This window comes from Phalacrocorax aristotelis, chromosome 5, assembly GCF_949628215.1.
Source record: "Phalacrocorax aristotelis chromosome 5, bGulAri2.1, whole genome shotgun sequence".
NCBI lineage: Eukaryota > Metazoa > Chordata > Aves > Suliformes > Phalacrocoracidae > Phalacrocorax > Phalacrocorax aristotelis.
This window is the reverse complement of record NC_134280.1, coordinates 62,435,128-62,456,374: the sequence shown is the minus strand read 5'-3', so window position 1 is coordinate 62,456,374 and position 21,247 is coordinate 62,435,128. Positions and strand designations below refer to the sequence as shown.

General features: G+C 39.5%; 1 protein-coding gene across 6 annotated transcripts in view; it reads right to left on the bottom strand.

The window, feature by feature from the left end:
* Nucleotides 1-317: 317 nt before the first annotated feature.
* The window catches only part of WT1 (WT1 transcription factor), a 125,149-nt gene continuing 104,219 nt past the window's right edge, over nt 318-21,247 (bottom strand). Inside the window, exons 5-9 of one of the 6 annotated variants that reach the window (XM_075094907.1) lie at nt 17,060-17,162; nt 15,537-15,687; nt 8,247-8,336; nt 6,444-6,536; nt 318-1,546 (exon numbers count right to left, since the gene is read on the bottom strand). In XM_075094907.1, the coding sequence (XP_074951008.1) occupies nt 1,521-1,546; nt 6,444-6,536; nt 8,247-8,336; nt 15,537-15,687; nt 17,060-17,162 (463 nt within the window). In that variant the 3' untranslated portion in view covers nt 318-1,520. Of the gene's footprint in view, nt 1,547-1,614; nt 3,001-6,443; nt 6,537-8,246; nt 8,337-15,536; nt 15,688-17,059; nt 17,163-21,247 lie in introns of those variants that run through there. The other 5 variants (XM_075094908.1, XM_075094906.1, XM_075094912.1 and 2 more) reach the window with 5 other exon arrangements.

Sequence of the window (21,247 nt, the reverse complement as noted above, 5' to 3'; positions counted from 1 at the left end):
CGGCCTGCTGCGCGGTTTCTGCTTGCTGCAAAATGAGGAATTGCATGCTGCAAGAAGCAGCATCTGGGGGCTGCTTCTGAGAAATTCATGTAGTAAAGCACTCCAATAAAGGTGGCTTACCTTGCTGATAGAATCTTGAAAACAGGGAAATAAAAGGGAGAGACATAAAATGCCTCTCATGACAAAGACTGTAAAATAACTAGGAATAAATTTTTTTTTAAAAATCTTGTAAGCATTTACCATTGTCTTCACTGTACTCGGCGGGTTGGGGGACATAATGATCACCAAACAACAGAGTAGTGAGAAGTATTTTCATTTAAAAAGTGACGACAGCAAAAACAAAAGGACATGCTCTGTCACTCATCAACGCACGCTTCATTTTTTGTAGCCATCTACCATTATTATTTGGCATGCAATTCACTAAGCAGCAAAACCGTGGCTGTAGTTATTTACAGGTCACTGGAAGTCTGGCCTGTGCTGCAGTGGAGTTTTGGTTGTATTTCACAAAAGATAGTTTTATTTATGTTTGACTAACGCAGGCACAACTGGAGGCTGATTTCTCTTTTTTGGGCTTTTAGTATAAACACTCGTGGCAGCTCTGTATTTTGGGTACAGACTGAAAAACAGATTGTTTTGCAGTTGCAGAAGACTGCTGGGTAAATCAGAGGATGTTGTTATTGTGACTGAACTTTTCTCTCAAGAAAGCAGGAGGAGTTGCTTTATTTTTTAATTCTGTGCAGTTTTATGTACACCATTAGCTCCAAATATTTGATGTTTGCCACACTTGTTATGAGTTTCTCCAGAGAGATGCTGTCTTTTGGCAGCAAAAGATAAAGTTGACTGATACAAATGAGTCACAGTACCCCAACAGTAATTAACAGTGATGCAATACCCATGCGAAAAAGAGGACTTGAAGAATTAACTGTTGAGTTTTCTTGACGATGCAGCTGCACTTTAAGAGACAAAGCTCAACCCATCATAGAACTCCATTGTGTACATTAGAGAAAAAAGCTTGGCAAGATACATTAAAGATTTTTGCTAAAGAGATACAAATATTTTGCAAGGTCAAAGGGCGCTGAGGCAGGCTGTACTTACTTGCAAGGAAAAGTAGGCAGTATGACAAAGAAACAGTAATATTTTTTTATCTTCATTTTCACACTTCATCATGTAAGAAAGACTGTCTTTTTCAACCTGCTGAACTGATTTAAGCCACCCCAACTCTAAGTTAACTTTTACTTAGAAGTCAGTGTACAACATCCTAATCTAAGAAGTTATCTGTGCTTATAGTTTCAGCGCAGTTCTACAGAAGGCCAGTACTGCTATTTATAAACTGGGTTTTACTGTTCTATAAAGTTCTTACACAAATCTTACAGGTCCAAAGAGAAGGAATAGTTTGGTAAGAAGACGAACGATTGAAGCAACTGTTTTATAGCACAATATGAAACTTGACACTGTTTGCTGCTGCCAGTATGATTCCCAAGTGAGATGGATAAATTGTGGTCAAGACCTGGACAGGTTAACTAGTGGTCATCAGTGCTGGTGGTACCTTTATATACAAAAAAAAAAAAAATGGATACTATTGGACAGGGCATTTGAAATTTAATACCAGACATGAAACAAGACATCTGTTGGACTCTCATTTGTTTCTCTTTGAATGGGCTTTAATTGAAAGCTCAGTGAAAAATGCAGGTTACATTCTTAGTGTTATCAATAGTTTGTAACAGCAACAACATCAGAACAGTGATGCATCTAATATTTATACACTTTCTAATTTAAGATGTCTAAGAGCAATACATTATCAGATATATATATATACACACAATTTCGAGCAATTAAAAGTAAATAATAAACCCCTCCTCCCAAAACCCTGAAACAATATATTTCCTTACACTAATAATGTCTTTTTCACATATACTTGACAAAGAGTCTTTTTAAGTTACTTATCTTAAGAGTAATCTGTTAATGGAGATCCTGGACCAGCCCCGTTAAAAGTTCAGTTTTAAGTTTATACAGCTTGCTAGCCACATAACCAGTGTGGCTTTACATTGTAAACAAATCCCAAATGTCTACAATGATTGGAATTAGTTTTGTGTAAAGGAGATCTATGCATCTTATGATAGAATAAATTTAAACCAATACATTAAAAAAAGAGGGAGAAAGGGAGAGAGTTACTTGACAAACAAAGCCAGTTTTGGGGATCAATTACGTGATTATTTAAAAAACAAGTTAACTCAATGGTAAGATTCTTATTTTCTGTATAGAGCGGCTCTGGTTCATCTAGCTTTAGCTGTTCTAGAAATACACCTTTTAAAGAAAGGTTTGATTTGTGAAATTCAAAAGCATGTTTTCAACTTTAAAAGCTTGCCCTTTGGCAGTACAAGTACAAAGTTTACCAAAAGTATCTCAGGTGATTGTTCCAACTCATTTTGTGAGGACAGCTGCACTAGCATTTGGAAACCTCAGCATATGCACAGATGCAGTAAGTGTAAAGCTTACTTTCAACAGGGAGGAATCACCCTATCCACTGCAGGACTTAAAAAGGTACAACAATATGAACCTAGAAAAGTTTTAGTGAAAATAAAACCAAACTGGAGACAGGTGTGGAAGGTAAGCACAGTTTATAGTAATCTTGAAACTGTGACGATCTTGTGTACTCTTTAACAAAATTACAAATAAAAACCTCTTGAACTTATTTAATAGGAACTTGTGTAAGTCCAAATGGCAGACAAGGCTGAGCAGAATCCTACAGTTTAGTTAACTTGTGTCAAATGGGATGCGAAGACAGCTGCAGCTTTCTGACAGAGGTGATCGAAGATGGCTGATAAAGTTTGCAGTAGCTCATAATGTCCCATCTGGTTTATTCACTTGTTTGAACTGCCTAAAGGGCCAACTGCAGTTTAGTCATGTTCCTCTGGTGCATGTTGTGATGACGAACTAATTCATCAGACCTGGCAAATTTTTTTTGACAGCTGGGCCACCGGCAACTGAAAGGCTTTTCACCTGTTAACAAAACACCCTGTTATTAACTGGGTATACAGCTTGCCTGAGACACTGCTAGTTGTTTTCTTTCTGCAGGGTTGTGAGGAGCTAGGCAGAGCCCCTGTCAGAAGGAAAGGCATCCAGGGCTGCCCTGAGAGGGTGTGGGAGTGCGCTCAATACCCGCTCACACCAGCACTCAGTGCTTTCCTACATCTCCCTCAGCTGATCTTTAACAACTGCCTTGTCAGATGACGTAGGACATTCTGCAGTGGTTCATTCCCAAAGACGGGCCCTTACTGAACACTGTGCTGCCATGTCTATGCTACTCTCAGCTCTTGAACGAACTAGTTTAAAAGTCACTCTGGCATTTGCACAAGCTTCAGTCACACCTTGGACTGTGGTGAAGACAGTCACTGTGAAAATTGTCAGTGACTATTTGGAGCTTGACCTCAAGTCAAGGAGAGCTTTTCCAGCTAGTTCAATGAGTTTTGGCTGAAGTTCTTTGAAACTGGTGAGTGTAAGTGAATATGGTAGAAGCAAGAGTTCGGCATGAAGTCTGCTGAGCCAGACTGAAAGTTTCCCACTGCTTTCTAAATAAAGCAGATTCACATCTATGGGAGATGTTAAAGGCTCAAAACATTCTGTGTTTTTCTAACATGCCCCTGAGCATAATATTCACTAAAAATTACCCCAAGCAAAGCACATTCAATTTTAACAAGAAATGCCATCACCTTTTTACAGTTTAATCTGGTCTCTCCATTTTCTACAATGTTTAAGTGGAATTTCAGGCTGTGTTTCTGATGCCACGGGAATGCTGATGGAGTGCTTTCATTAGCTCAGAGCAGTGCCCGGTGACTCATGTTTCTTTTAGAATTGCATTTTCTTTTTTTTTCCCCCAAAATAGAGGCAATATTTTAAAGTAGGTTCAGCTCTGGGGCTGGGCTCTTCGGTGCTGTCTACACACTTTGTACTCTCCAACTCCAGACACACTAGGGTGGTATGAGCTCACCCAGACATCTTCTCCTCTTCTTTGCCTCACACTTCGTCTCACAAACATCCAAAATCAGGCAAAAGGGGATTTGGGATTGGCATAAGCGTATTTCTCTTTGCAAAATCCCATGCAATATATTTAAGGGAGGGGTGTGTTTTAAAATCTACTTTATCCACTTAACATACATGTTGGCAAAAGCATCAACTGTCTCGCATGAGTGCATAAAACAGTATGGGACAAAACTGATCCGGTCAGAGCTACTGATAAAAATCACAGATTGTATAAAGCGGTCTTCTTTCAGCTCAGCAGCATTAGCAAAACCATCCTGTGAACTGATGCAGGTTATCTGTTACTGGCCAGTTTTTCACTGAACTATCATAGTAAAAGCAGCACAGTTTTGCTGTTTCACAAACATTTCTGGTTGCCCTCTCACAACAGGGGGCAGCAATCGTTATTAGTTCCATGCTGGGCACAGATTACGTTGTACAGCTTCACTGTACAGATACCAGAAATCACATTTCTGTTGCTAAAAAGTGTATATGGATGTATGGAGTTTTCCTTTGATTCTTTTTTTTTTTTTTTTTTTGCTTTCTACAGCAAAGACTGCTGTCACAGTTGTTTGTGGAGACAAAAAGCCCTGAATTTGTAGCTTAACAAATAGTTTGTAGCTTAAAAAGTAGTTTGACTTAAAATTAGGATGGAATTAAATGGAAGTCACCTGTGCTTTGCTTCATCGAGATTTAACATGGAGAAAGTCAACTTGAGCTAGGTGTTTTGTTACAAAATTTAGGGGGTACAAGAAAGAGGAATGAAGCTACAGGGCAAGATGGAAGTGAAAAATGCCCACCCACCACTCTGCTCATTCCTCTCAGGCTATGTATATTTTATAGTCAAAGGAGCATGACACATCCAAAACCGCCAGCAGGAGCATCATCACAGCAGCACGCAGCTGGGCTGCAGAGCCTGCTCAGAACCTGAGCCAGTGGCAGGCAGTAAGCCCACGCAAAGGCCTGCGCTATGAGGTTATCAGTGCTCAAGTGAGGCTGCTTTTAGCAATGAGTGCAGTGTGGACTTGGATAACATGGAGCAAGGAGGAACTAGAGCGGGGAGATGAGTTTCACTAGAAAAAAGAGAGCAAGTTCTTTATTGATTTAGCTAATCTGGGTTAAAAAATTACTGGAGTCATGAAAGTCATGAATTAGCAGATCAGTTAGCAATGAAATGTGATGGGGAATGTAATTTATCCTGACTTACTAGCACGTGTCAACCGCTGCCATTGTGTCTCTACCAGACTGTTACCTCTTGCTGATCAAGAAAATATCTTTCTTCATGCAAATGCACACATACCCCAGGCTCTGCAGCTCAGCATGAGACTCTGAGGAGAACCCAGGAACACAGCCATGCCCTTTACCATTTGCAGATTGCAAGTGCAGGTATGGCCATTACTTGAAGCATTTATTTGGCCAGTGCCACAGATAATGCCATTGTTCTCAGGTGAATCATTTCCTTTATTAAAATTTCTCTTTTATTTTTGAAAGTCTCAAATATGTGTTTTTATGATCCAGAAGAGAAAAAAGAATCCTTAGCAGGGAGAAAATGATTTTCAGGCTCCTTTTCCATCTGTACAGAGACTGGATTTAAAAGGTTAACACCAGCATAGAAATCACTGTGACATCTAATAATGTGTCAAAGTGCTCAGTAATCAATTATTTGGTAAAAATACTGTATACATAGTGGAAATAATAGAAAATGCCAGTTCATAGGAATAATTCTAAAACTTAAAACTAAAACATAGAGGTTGCTGCAGTTGCTCCTTAATGGTGCTTACATTTATGTGAGGGCAGAGTAGACTAAAATGGCCTCCTATGTTTTTCCTCTGTATTTATATGAAATACTATGGTCGCTACAAAAAGGTCCTTGAATATTTGAGTAAACTTTTACTTTAGTGTCTGTCAGTGTGAGTTTGCAAAAGGCACTCCTTTTATCTTCTGGAGAGATTACAGTACAAGCAGCAACAGCAAGAGCTTTGCCGTGCTATCCTGCATTAGGCTCAACTGACACTTAGGAGAAGCATGAGTAGGCATGAATACTTTAGATTACAGACCTTCGCCTAAGCTAGAATAAAAACTTCTATCTTGTAGGGATTTTTCAGTAAAAGCAGTAGATCAACTTGACATTTGCGGGCTGAGACCATGATGTTCATTTCACGATAGCTGACAAAATATATTTTGCCAAGGTGAAATTTCTTTAAACATGAAGGAAGAAAGCGTAGTTTCCAAAATCACCTAAGTCCCTTTGTGAAAAGTGACTATGACACGTGGTCACACTGAAAAATCAGCACACTCTGAAACTCTTTCTGCTGTTTTGAGTATTAAACTCCTGGATAAGAGACTTTCTAATAATGTAATTTACAACAACATTTATTTAAACTTTAAAAATAATGAAATATAAATGTGAAGAAAAGTTTACGCACTTGTTTTACCTGTATGAGTCCTGGTATGAGTCTTCAGATGGTCAGATCTGGAGAACTTTCTCTGACAGGTTTTACACTGGAAGGGCTTCACTCCTGAAGAGACAAAGAAAAAATCTATTCTTATATCCCAACACCTTTTGGAAGAGTGAAAGAAATCAGCTATTTCTGAATTTTCAAAAGCCTGGATTTTTTTGTACTAGTTACGGTAACTGCTCCTCCCAGCTTCATGCCTACACATTACAGAAAGTCGTTAATTAGGCTACCAGCCCTTTGTAACCTTCTCTTCCGATGTCTGGGTCTGAAGCATCCAAACAGCACCATCATAAACAAACACCCACTTACACTGTTGGACTAAGGAGGATCTGCAAACCTTGTTAATTCTGACCCCGTGGCTTGGCACTATTGGTATCATGTATAAGCAAATATGACATGAGAACAATAGAGGTGCAGAGGTGTATTTTTATACGCCCCCAATGGGCTTAACTTACTTTACACTTCTACTGTTCACTTCACACACTACACATAAATCTTGGGGACTGCTTAACACAGATATGTTCTAGCATTTGCTAGAAATATATTTTTTATATATGTCCATTTTAGCAGTTGCTAAAAATATATCATCCCAACACTTTTACCACCAGCTTTCAGAGACACTTCCTACATTTCTCATTAACACTGTTTAAGTGGGATAGAACATCTTTAGCAAGAAATGTAGTAGGCAGGAATCTACCACAGAACAGCGAGTAAAACAACTGTCAGGCCACTCCCTGAGATACAGGAGACCCAAATGCAATTTCTTGCTGTGACAGTCAGAGAAGTACTCTGAATTCCTTTCTCATGTTCGGTGCAGAGTGCCCTCATGGTTCCACCCCCAGCTAGGAGGCTGGAGTCACCACCAACTCCTCTTCTGTGACTTTGAGAAGGGAACCTCTCTCCCCTGTTAATCTAATCTAGACCTCCAAGAGCTCCTGAAATGCTGAAATGGGCTGTCTTGACGTTTCCAGAAAACGGTGTATGTGCAAAAACCAACTCGCTGAATTTGGACTGAACTCACAAGTAGTTTTGGCTGTCTTGGAACATTTCACACAGTAAATTATTCACAGAGAAAGTCTAGCTAAGGCCCAGACCCATTCATGACAGCTGCTGCCCTCTCTGCTCTCTGTGAACTGCTATGCACTTTCCAGGCTATTTGTGCAATCCAACCAGCCAGATCTTTGACGTTTCTCTCCTTGCTGCTCCTAGAATCTTTCTTTAGTTGGCAGAATTCAAAAAAGGCTCCAATCTAAGCTTAAGTGGTTTGCTGAATTATGGTCTTAAGCATAATAGCTGATATGGCTTTTCCTTCTCTACTTACCTGCTTTCCACATATAAATGTATAGTAATTCCACCAGCCTTTCAGGTTATGCACATGCAGCATTCACCTATCAGCATTGCCACACAAACATCAGAATACCAACAGTAGCATTTATCAGGTTACTCATTGGCAGCTTTTTCTTGCAGAACTGTTTGGTTTTTAAAAATACTATATTCCCTATATTGGGTATACAGTATAGAGCAAACAGATTCATTAAGAAAGCTGTTTCAAAAAGATGGTGGCAGGATCAAAGTGTCACCTATACAACCATAGTAGTGCTGAAGTGCCAATAGAAAAACTCACATCCAGTCCTCTCCTAAAGCTAACTTAAAGAATTTGGCACTGCGGGTATCGTGTATGAACAGGCACAACAGTTTAGAAGTATAAGTTCTGGATTGCAAATCTCATAAAGATGAACTCTAATGAGCAGAGATGTGTTGTCAACAAACCTGTGTGTCGTCTTTGGTGCCGTTTGAGTTGGTCTGAACGAGAAAATCTCCGTTCACAATCCTTAAAATCACACTGATAAGGTTTTTCACCTGTAAAGGACAAACAATTTATCAGAAAATGTGGCTAAATGAAGGAAAGTGTCAACCAGAATCAGGAGATGAAACACATTACACTAAAAGACTTCTCTCCTGTCTAAAGCAGTCTAGTGGTACACCAGGACTCATTTGCTATAAAGCCATATAACTGTGTTGGAATCAGTGGGGAAAGGCTGGCATAATTCTGCTGCATTGACACCGATATTGAATCTGCTCATTCTAAAAACAAAATAGTCCATTAGGTTAAAGCTAGAAAAAAATTCAGGTTGCATGAAATTTTTTTATGGTTTTCTGCTGGAAAAGAACAGAAATCTCTTGTTTTATATTTTTCAAAAACAACCTCAACCATATTAAGCCCTTTCCACCTGTTTCAGTAATACAAAATTTGTACAAGGCAACAACTTGCAGTTTGCTGTAAATTGGATTTGAAGCAAAAACTAAACCAATGACATCCATGGTGGTGGTAATTTTAACCATACTAGATGGACTAAAAGAAAATGAAGAGCAAAATTCAACCACAGAAAATTAAATTCTTCCCCAAAACCCAAATGATATTTCTGCCATAAAGTGCCATTAAATAGAATTTGTCATGTAGCTGAACATCTCTCGCAGGCAAGCCTATGAATTATTGCAAAGTTTCGTGTAAATATAAACTCTTCCTCCACCTCTCATACAGTTCAGCAGAGGTCCTCAGGATGGGTTTTTTCTGGGACAAAAAGTGAGATTCTGACTTTTTAAGAAAAAATTAAAGCCCTACAAGCTGGCTTCTCAGATGAACATGGCTTTCAATGCAAAGGACTTCACCAACCACATAAACATGCAAAAAGAAATGCAGCATTCGAGGAGCTTGAGGAAAGAAGGAAACACTGCTGGCATGTAGCATACCACAGAGTTAGTGAGATTCGGGAAGCACAAAAAACCCTAATCCTTATGCTGTTACAGGAGGAGCTGCATGATCTTCCAGATCTGGTTCGCATCTAATTTAAGGCCCCTTTGCATAACACTGCAATCCTGCAAGAGCCTCAGATATAACTACATTTATATCTACATAAAGTCTGTTTACAGTGCTACAGCCCTGCTCAGAGGCCTCTGAACAAGAAGTAACGAAACATCTCTCACTGCAAGGCTGGGAGAATCCTGGGCTTTATCTGGAAGGGACACACAAGACTGCCTGGGACCTGCTTTGTCTACAGCGGAAAGCTGAGATGTAAAACAAAGGTCCAGTAGGAAGGACCTAAAGAAAAACATCAGCTGAAGCAGACAGTGGGCTTAATTTCTCTGGATATATTTTTAAACACATATCACTTTCATAAATCTTCACTGCAAGTGCCTGCATTTCTGATTTTATTAGGTTGAGGAAACATATTCTGGTTGCACTGGTATTCTGAGATACCAGTGCAAACTATTTCAGTTTAAAGCAGAAGCATTCTGATCTAGCTAACACCATATAAATAGCACATTAAGAAGAGCATTCCAAATTCATACTGGTGTGGCTAAGATCAAAATTTCACAAAAGCAACTAAATCTGCAAGAACAAACTAACTTCCTGTGACAGTAACCCAAAGGAGTTTACTGATTCTCAAACCTAGGTGTGGACAATTTCCATGTCTGCTGTGCTTAATTTATTAGCATAAGGGATTAAAGTTGCCACAGGTGTTTGAAATAGTTCCATACACTTTGACCGCAAGCACTCCCTGGGGGGTGCCTGCTTTTCAGAAACCACTTACTTCCAAGGAATTCAGCCCTTTGGCAGATTTAAGAGGGGGAATGTCAGCAGAGCAGAATGCATTGACAGGATGATTGTCTGCTAATTGCAATAGAAACGCAGAAGATGGTTAAGGAGGTATTTGAATAAAACAGTATAGCAGGCATGATGGCATAAAAATATTTCTCTAAGTACTTTGAAATACAGTCTTCATTAAATTAAGGACAAATTTAACCAATGCATATATTAAAGGAATCAATCCAAGATGCTTACACAGAGGTATGATGACACTGCATAGAAAACAAAAAGCAAACAAACAAAAAGCAAACAAGCAAAAAGAAGCACAATATTTGGACAGAAATCCTGAATTCCCTCTCTCTCTACATTTTCCATGTCAGCTAGTGCCAAGCAAAATGCCTGCTACAGCCAACCGTCACATACCTGCTAACTCCCATAAATTTCCTCAAAGCAGGACAACAGAAATGTCCCAGATTAGAAAAAGTTGTTAGTGCCTCATTAGACCACTATACCGAGAGAGGTTAGAGCAGTGTCTGTTTTTCCCAGAAGCCTATTGAAGCCCCTCCAGTAAAGGCTAAAGTCTCTTAATGTATGAAAAAATATCCCATAATGCTGTCACCTTCCTATGTGACCACATACAATTTCAAAACAAAACAGGAGACAAAGATGAAGCTTCACCAGTCCTTCCACCTGCGACTCGGAGGCTTCCATGATTATTTAAATTTCATTACTGAAAGAGGGCACACAAAAGAAACGCTAAACTTAGTGCATAATAAAATAGTGAAGGTGAAAGAGGACAGAGGGAATAGCAGTTCTTTAGGAAAATATTTAGAAAAAATAAAGCTCGACAAGTATGAATCAGCCTTTGCACATATTGCAATCAATGCTTCTAATAAAATAAACCTTTTTGCTCAAAAATAGTTAACTTAAACTAGAGGAAGCGTGCATGTTTTCTCTGGAGAAAATTCACTTGCCCAGATGCATGGGAAAACAGAAATTCCTACTGCTGTAGGCGTTGCACAAAATATTCATAACCATTGCATTTAGTTAAGGAGTGCTGCAGGGGCAAAAGCCCACCACTAACAAGAAAACGTGAGGAGAGGAGGCTGATTTTGAAACCAAGACACTGCAAGTCTCAATGAGAATCTAAAGGCTTGTCTATAGTCCCTTCACCAATTTAAACCCCTTTTCTTGTTTACCCACTTAATCAAACGAGCACAACCCCACAATCACAACTTTGCCTCGCTAATGTAACATTTTCCTATTCAACATAATTTGCTTTAGCAAACTTGGGTAAAACGTATGTTTCTTTATTTAGTGGGGAGCCTTTATAGGTAATGTTTTCTGTCATCCTCACACCGTAGTTCAGGTGTGAGATGTCATTACTGTTTTGAAACTAATCTTGTATTTTAAATACGTAAGTGTTCTTATTTTATGCCGTAGAAACGAAAGCCTAAAACCAATCCGTGCTGGCTGAGGCCAAAGGTCCATCCAGCCCAGCAGTCTCCCACCATGGCCCACCGAAGATGCCTGCAGGAGAGCAGAAGATAGCAAGGATGCAACAGTGCTTTCCTTGGACACTCTCCTAATACCCAGCAGTTCATGAGGTATCAACTTTCTAATCCAAAGGCGGCTTTCTATTTAACAGTCGTTAATGGAGTCTCTTTCCATTAATCTGTCCAGTTGTTTCTTGAACGCACGTAAGCTTTCACCTTCCACAGTATTCTGCAGAATGGTATTCCATGGGTTAAGTATGAAGGTCAGTGTTACAAAACAACATTAATGAAAGAGTGCTATCCTAGAAGTTATCACACTACACTCCTAAGAGAAAGCCTGTGCAGTTCCCACTTCAGGCACAATTATAACCATTTATCAATTTATCATCTCTGTATATAGAGGACATAGGTCTGTCTTTTGAAGGTGTTGTAATGATGAACGGTACTAATGACTCTAAAGCACTTAGCAGCACAGTGGCACATGCCATAGCAAAAGGATACTGGCTTTTGTCAACGCAAAGAAATCATTGTTAGATGATTGGCATAAAAATCATTATTAGACTGCATTACTTACACGCCCCAGAACCTCAGAAATTCAACAGCGGGACCCAAGTCCCCCACCACATAAAGGACAGCCTTCCTGATTTACAGAGTCTCATACTTCTTTGTAGAAGCTCATAACTGCAATTAAGGAGCACATTTAAGCTGAAGAATATCCCTGGCAAACAGGCAGAGGATATTTCCTCTGCAAAGATGCTTAGCCTTCCATTAAGACAAATCCAGTTTTTCCACTGTGTGGCACTGAACCCAAAGGGTCTCTGGCAAGAATGCTGATGTTTCCACCATAAATGAAATTTATGGAGGTCTAGACATCAATTTGTTTCTGCAAAGTCATCTCTCAAGTCTGCCACAGGATGACAACTCACATTATTTGCTGTACTGTTGAAAAGTCATACGTATTTTTGCATTTCCTTTCAGAGGCTTATCTACTGCAGCAAAATACGCCAAGATAAGAAAAAAACGGTTTTGGCTGTACATGTTTCAATAAAGGCATTGTTAACAATGGATAAGCCGTCTTAGAGGGCACAAAATACCAACATATTTTCAACTAAAGCTATGTTGAAACATTGGCCAAAAGTGATTACAGATTCACACTTTGTGTTTCAGGGCCCTGCTTGATTTTGCAATGCTGCAACCAGTGAAGAATGGAAGATCTGATGAATGAGCCAGTCTCTGTAAGTATCTACTATAGAAAGAAAAAAGATAATCAAGAGCCAACATTATTCTGCAAAGATACTATCAGCTGGTTTAATATTAGATATATGTAACAGCTTGATTTCAAATCATGTGTTCATAATTTAAAAAACTGACCTACCACTGCACTAAGAAAGATGGAAGAGCTTCAAACCCATGAGTGAATCCAGAACCACCTTACAGGAGGACTAGTAAAATTTTACGTTGGCGGTAGAGAGGTATACCAAACACAGCCAAATTGTCCTCCGCTTGAGCTGACATCTGACAGCTCTCCCGACTTTACACTGGCTCGTCAGGATTCCCCCCATCAAAACGTTGAAGCAGAAGAAGAGACACATCCCTTTGTTTAGTAAGAGTTAGGTGTTATGTTGCCAAATACTTTCTGTCTAATGTGCTAAGTCCACCAAGCCAAATTTCTTTACCTAGTAAAGAACTCTTCTAGAATTCTGGGGTTTTGGAGTTCATTGGGTCACAAACAGGAGGATGATCAGAGAGCCTAAGGGACAGAAACATAAACCAACACCCTCACTCAAATCATATTGGCCCCTTAAGATATCCCTTAACATATAAAAACAAGCAGGTGGAGAAAAGAAAGAAGGTGCAGAGAAGTGTGAACTGTAGCTACCATAACTGTTACCAAGAAGACACGTGCATTCTTCAGTGACGATTGATCTGACCTTGGAGAAAACTGGTTTCCAAATTTTACTTTTGACAGTCAGCTTTTCCACACTCAAGGGGCACAAATCAGGGTTAGACAGACAAAGACATGAAGTTACAAAGGAGTCTGGAAATGGCTTTGCATCACAACAGTCAGATCAGCTGCCCAGGACTCCTGAAAAGCATGGGACTGAAAATGACCATTACGGCCACCATGTCCAGGCCCTCCCCCGCCCCAAGCAGCTAGGAAAATATGGTACCTCAGAAGTGTTCATAGACTACCCACTCCAAATGTATTGTAGACTACCCATTCCCATACAGTATAGTTCACCAAGCACTCCCAAAAACTAGGACTCACAGACCACGGGAAGAGACAGGGAATTAAGAGCACCATATTCTAAGCTTCTACAGCAGCCAGGAATTTGGTAAGTAAAATTTCCAGGCAATAATCATAGGAAATGGCTAGTACCCATACACCAGGCTGAGGACAAAACCCTGCCAGCCTGATAAAGGGAAGAACTCCCTTCTGATCCTAAATCTGAATGCATCAGCCAGGCAAATTACCCAAGCAGTTCTCACACCAGCAGTGCACTACCCCTTGCTTCCTCTCTTTAGCTTCAACCAACCTCAAAAGCTTACATGGTCTTATCATTGGCAATGTCTGTATCAGCAAATACAAGCTTTGGGAATCAAGCTGGATTCTTACTGAAAGTAACTTGCAAAGGTTTGAGAAATAAATAAGTTTTGTTGTCAACACATCAAAATATAGTGGCAGAAAGATCTGGGCCCACCTGTACAGAAGAGGTGTTTGAAGGGAAAAAAATGGTTTTCCTCTACGCTGTTCCACTATAGCGTAAGCTAAAGGAGGGGCATCTATGACCTCAAAGACAATGGGAGAAGTCTCCCTAGGGATGTTAGAGGGCCATGGTCCTATCCTCTATGTCTTTTGGGGCTTCTGTGCCTCCACATGCCTAGATTATATGTGGTATAATTCTGAAAATCTTCTCCAGGTAAGGAAAAAAAACCACGTAATCTGAAGTCCTTGTGATGCATCCAGAAATAATATAGCGAAAGCCAAGCAACTAAATGGAATAAAACACAGGACCAGAGCAAACAAATTATGACTGTTAAAATACAGAGTAAATCAATTTAGGAATTAAAGAAATAGTGATTATAAGAAAATTTCAGAAATGTTTAGGCTTACTCGAGAAAAATACTGCAGCTAATGGACTCCAAAATATCTCCAAATTTTGTTTCCAATTTATTTACAGAAACTAGAATAGCATTTCTGTAGACCTTCATCTCTAAAGACTAAATTCCAATTACAATCTAAATTATCTTGAATGTGTAATCTTTGTGACTTACCTGTTCAGAAATTAAAAATGCTTTGTAATGTTAATTTCTCACCTATAAATATTTTACTCAATTAATATTATGACACGGTCTCCAAAAGGAACAGTTTGTAACTATTTTTTATGAAATGTTAGACAATCTGCTAGGTCACAGCAGTATGGACTTCTTCCTGTCTGTTTCATCCCTTTGACCTTCTGTCATATTAATGGATAACTTGCTCAGTTCTTCATGGAAAGATCCCATAGCAAGGAAGCTCATTTGCCAACCCCTGCCTCCACCCCAACCAGAAAAGGCTTACACAGGAGGACATGAGGATGCTAAATGTCTAGGTTTCTCTCGCAGAGAAAACTTCTTAACAGTTAACCAAAGTTAAGATTTGGAGCAAGCTTTGATGCTCCCAGATGAGGGGTGGTGCAAGGAAAGGAAGACAATTCACAGCCCTGAATGATGCCCTGTAACAGTAAGAGAGGGGGGGTGATCTACTTGCTGTCAGTGCTGCTCTTTGTTTTTCTTCACTAGATTCAGATGGTCTTCTCCATCCAAAAGAGGGATTGCCCAGATGACAGAGCACATACATACTCATTTGACAGATTCTTGTGGCCCCTGTCCTGGCAGATCATTTCTTGCACCTTCTGCTATTTCAAAATCACCCTACCCACTTTGCTCTCCAGTTCTGTAATGTGATTTATACCAATCCATGCTGACACTTACCAGTGTGCTTTCTGCTGTGCATCTGTAAGTGGGACAACTTGAAGTATCGCTTGTTACAGCCAGGGTACGCGCACATGAAGGGACGTTTTTCATTTGTCTCACTTGCTGATCGGACAATAGTTGGAGCTACTCCTGGCACCCGCCGGACATCCTACAATGACAGAGACTTGCTAATGCAACATGTATGCTCTCAAGCTTTTACTTATCATATTCAAAGACAGAGGCATTTCTCCGCGACAAAGAGATATTATGCTGCACAATAAATAAATTATACTGCAAACCAGCAATTTTATTTTATGCTACATTAATGAAGTACAACCTTAGTATACCTTAATCTGTTCTTTGCAGAGTATTAAAATTGTTTGAAGGTGAAATACAGTGAACTCTACTTATTAAATTCTCTCACTAAGATTTATACACAAGATTAAATGGGCCACTTTCTGACCTCAAGTGTAATCCTAGAAGAACATTCACTGGCATATGAAATAGTTTTAGGCTTATACCAGTGTAAGAGATAAGAGCATAAGCCAGAGTACCATTCTCGTCTCTATTTTAAATACTTATATGAAGCTAAAAGACAGGGAAATGAATGTATTGGGTTAATACAAATTGGTAAAAAACAAAACATGAAAGACTGTCTAGATGGAGCTGGTGAATAGTTCAGCCTTAATGCATTTTGGCCACTGTCACAATATTCCACCAAAGATAATCTTCTCCTTCTGGCATAATTAACTTCCTTAAACAATGTCAACTGCTTGCTTTTATTGACTCAAGAAAAAGCTGGCTCACAAGCCTATTTCTGAGAGTTTACTACTGAATAATGACTTGTCAAACTATACAGAAAGGAAAAGGAGAAAAGATGCTATCTAAAAACATTCATGTATGTTGACAACACAGAGCAACACAGAAGAGACAAATATTATGTAATGACTCTGCCATCAGTTTTAAAAAGGTTAATCTTTTACAGTGGTATTTATTGATTACATGACTGCTTCAGAAAGGGAGGAAATTAACTCCCATGAATGGTAAGTTTCTCTCAAATATTCACTAATTACTTAGTCATTAGGAAACAATCACTTATTATATTTTGTTTTAAGGATATATGTTTGAATTAGTAAGTTTCAGAAATCTGTAAAAGCAAAATGTCACCTGACATTTTCTTATATATAGTTATTGGACGTAGTCCATTGTAACCACAGAAGCTTCACACAGCCAAAGTGACTGGAGCTAGAATTTGGAAACCGGATCGTATATTTTGGACCATCCTACGAAGCTGGTAAGGAATATTGCCTCACAGATATATTTCAGAAGAAGAAACATTTTTAAATTACTGTGTCAGAAAGAAAGCTTACATCATACTTCAGTGGCTTCAGTGAAGTCCAGACACTTAAGTAAAGCATTTCTTGATAACACAGGGAAGTCACAAATCAGGATGGGTTTATAAATACCAGTCAAGTGGTAAATAAGCATTATAAACAGGGAGCAGTTCTACTTTCCTATGAAGAATGCCCTAGGATACTCACTTGTATGCCTCGAAAAACTCCATGGGTGTGTATTCTGTATTGGGCCCCACAGCTGTATAACATGGGAGCGCTGTGGTTCTCATTTTCATATCCTGCAGTGTGGCTGTAAATAAAGAGGGGAATAATAGAGAAATGAAATATTTTTCAGTACTCAGCTCCTTGTGAGAGTTTTCATTTCTTAAATGGGTGATAGCGTATGTAGAGTTCGCTTTTACAGCCAGGATATCCAAGTTCAAATGAAATTCACCAAAGGAAGCCTGCTCTGCCTTCATATGGATCTGTTCCTGCTGGCACAATGCACTGACTCCATACATACACCTATTAGTATCCATCAAGACAGTTCAGTAAGAAAAAAAAGAGTCATGATTTGAACTCTGATGTATTTCCACAAAGATTTTATGTAAGAGGAAAAAATCCACATAGCAGCATAACTGTGTCATGTGCACATGTACACGTTATTTATCAGTTAAATGTGGGGCTGGCTATTGCTAATATCTTTTGGAATGAGCAAAATGCCTCAAGTTTCACATTAAGTGCAGCGGATTTTTGTCAGCACTTCATGACTCAGATATTACCAGATACTACCAAGAAAGTGATGACATTTATAAGAATAGCAGTCATGTACTCATAAACAGAGATTACAAGACAGCGTCCAAACTATTTATCCCACATATCAGCTTGTAGGACGCACTACAAATTAACCCTTTATAAAAATAAAACAAAAAAACCAAGACCAGCCTATCCCTATTGGGTATAAATTTTCAAGATTCCTCATGCAGCATCATCACAATAATTTTAAAAATTTGTAACTTTTGCTGTGTTTTAGGCATGTTATCATATATGTTTTACCTAATTATTCTTCAAAATCCTATGTTCTCCTGTCCAGAATGTTAGGAACATTGCTATGCTTCCTGTTCGCAACCTTCTTAATGTCAACATTATGCAAATATATTTTCTTTTTTATTTTTAAATGAGTACGTTACATCAGCGTGTACATTGCCACATGTATTAATACACATTGGCAACAGTAAGTGTTCATATTTTACACTGCACTAGAAATTAGAAAGCCCAGAACAAAGCCCAAGGGCACACAGCTAGGGACAAAGATGGATACATAGGATGTTATCCCAGTCTTTGCCAAATGCTTGCAATAGCAATTCGAAGGGGTCCCTGAGGCCCAGACTCTCATTTCACTGGTCCTTCTTTTCTCTTCTCTCAAAGTTCATGTGCAGAGTAGAATTACAAGGAAGTTTTAAACCTCTTAAGTGATTTGCAGAACAGCCAGTGGAACTGGAATGCGGGAGATGTCTAAATGGTTTGTGAACCTCGCTAAACAGGAGGGGAGCAGTATTTGTGAGCAGCTCTTACTGCAGAGTGTGGATCGCATTCCTCATTATTCGTCCCCATAGCGACTTGCGGGCTGACACCTGGCAGATGTGTTTCTTTAGATCAAGTCCTTTTCTGCTTGAAGTACTAGATTCAAATCCTGGCTCCACCTGGCTATTCAAACCAAAGGCTACAAAATAGGGTCTCCTCTCCACTCAGGGCCCAGATGTGGCCTTTTGTTCCCTAATACAAGTAACAAATGACCATTTGCTCAATTCAGGTTCCCCACCAGCATCAAATTATCCTCTCTATTGAAAAGCAGCAAGTCCATAGATATTAAAAAAAAAAAGGTAAAACGCACCCAACCCATGGTGATACCCACATTAATCACAAACTAAACAGTGCATTTTAAAACAGAAATGAAATAAGAACTATAATTTATAAGGAGGAAGTTCTGCAGTAGAACCTATTCCTGCTTTGTAACGTAGCAGCAAATCAAGGGTAAATACGAACTGCAGCATTAGTCAGCCTGAGTAACTGTGTAACCTCTCATTCACGCCTGTGCTAGCGACCTTACACATTACAATAAACAAGAGACACAAAGTTAGATAAGAATTCCCAGGACAGAAACTTTAGAAGGAGGAACAGGAATACGCAGTAAAAGCTTATACCATAAAACACAGCCTAACTTTCCCTCCAAAATCACATGGTTTTCATCTTTCAGTGATAACCGTTTTTGCAAAGACTAGTCAGTTCTGAAATAATTCCTCCCAGGAATAAGCAGCAGAACAAAGACCCTGTCTGTGCCCTAAGGAATGGCTCTGTGAATGGGAGGTATCCTCCAAATGATCTCCATCTCAATTTTTATTGCACAGTTGGGAAGCTGTCCTCAACGTTCAGCCTTTTCTATATTTCCTCCCATTATTTCTAGTTATACTTCACTAAAACTGTACATTCAAATGCAAAGCCTTGAAGATTAAAACCTGTTTTCTGATCCTCTTGACCCATAATATACTAAGTAATGAATAGCCATCTACTTAACCAGCTCCCTAGGAGAGATGCTTTAATAATCAGGAACCCTATTTCCCATTTTACACTGGGCACATTTCCATCAACATTGGCTGGTACTCAGCACGGTCATATGGATGATGACAGCAAAATGGATCACGTGAGATTTCTTGGTTAAAATACTATTTATTCACTATGAAGTGCTATGGAATAATCTGACCTTCAGGGATATGAAAATTAACTGGTGAATGTTCTTTCCAGTCAGTGGAGAAACTGGAACACTGAAGGAGTTTTCGCAAACCATCCCTACACCGCTGCTCTCTTGAACTTCAACCTTCACTCTGCATCGATAATATCCTCACTGTGAAATACAACTTTTTTCCTGGTTCCAGCCCCTTTACTCAATGCATCCATGGTGTATGCCACAAAATGCACCCCGCAGTTTGCACAGCCAGCTCGTTTCATATTGCTGCAATTTATGTACTAAAAAAAAAGCACCGATAGAAGAACCGATAGAAATCTAAATATATTACTGAAACTCAAACACCTGCTTTATTGCATACAAGAGATAATGATCAGATGCAATCCCACATACATGAGCAATACCAGTCACTGATGAAGTTATAGGTGCAGTACACTAAGTAAATGGAAATACTAAGAGAATAGGAGACTCTCTAACCTGCATCTTTTCTAGTCAGGCACCCTATGTTTAACTAGGCAAAGAAACAGTGCCTCATACTCTTAGGCCACTTAACCTATAAGAATAATAATGAAAAATTGTCCCACTAGATTGTCAGGACTAGATAACAGCCTAGATCACCAAAGCACTGCAACGCGTGCATTGTACACCCCACATCCACAAGCAATATATGCATTATAAATTAAAAAGAAGACACATCAGAGATTATGCTGCACTGTTCAGGTGAACAGTGATAGTCAAGAGTAGGGAAACACTGACGCTGCAGGAGAGACGGGCTTCTGGGACCAGGACCCACGTGTTCGCTCCCAGCAGGACGGGCTGCTCAGGCAACACCACAGCAGCCTGGAGAACTGCCAACAGAGCCGCTCGCTGCCCTGCTGCAAGTGCACTCAGAGCACGGCTGAAAGCACAGCCAAAGCACCTATGCTGTGCCTTCCCCTGCTCCAAGAGCTGAGCAGCCCCCAGAAGAAATTCAGCTAAGGGCAGGGGGATAATCGGGAGAACAGTTGAATTAACCAAAGAAGAAGAAGAAAAAAATCTCCAGTAAGGACCAGAGTTATAGTTAGGAGAGACACTAGACCGATCCCTCCACAAGTCCTAAAAGGGATCAAAACTGAGCCAGGGCAGATGCAGCCAAACTGGCCTGCCAGGATCCAACAGAAATTTGTGTTTGAGCAAGGACTGAAGGATTTGGCCTCAGAGTCTAGTTCTGCCTTTACTTGTAAACATACAACTCCCTTTAACTTCACTGGGAACAGCACAAAGGCAGAACTGGACTATAAATTTTTAGAATTCGAGTTAGTTGGTGAAAAAAGGACCCAGTATATTTTGTTCTCCGGTTCTAGGCAGCCAGAAAGAGACCTGGCAACATAGCCATAAAATGTAACTCTAGATAACGGGGAAACAAAAACTGATACTTCTGCAACATAAAACGCTAAGCAAGCGCTGGGCTGTATTTAGAAGCGCTTGCATTTACCATTAGCCCAGCAAATCCTTAACACTCGGAGAGTAGCTCTTTTAAAATGATTAATCTCAAAGTTGTACAGATTGTACAAAGATTAATAAAAATGAAGGTTTTACAGATGAGAATGTGTGATGAAAAACAGAGCAGCTTTAGAAAGTTGTATCAATCTACGTGGTTATAAAAAAACCTC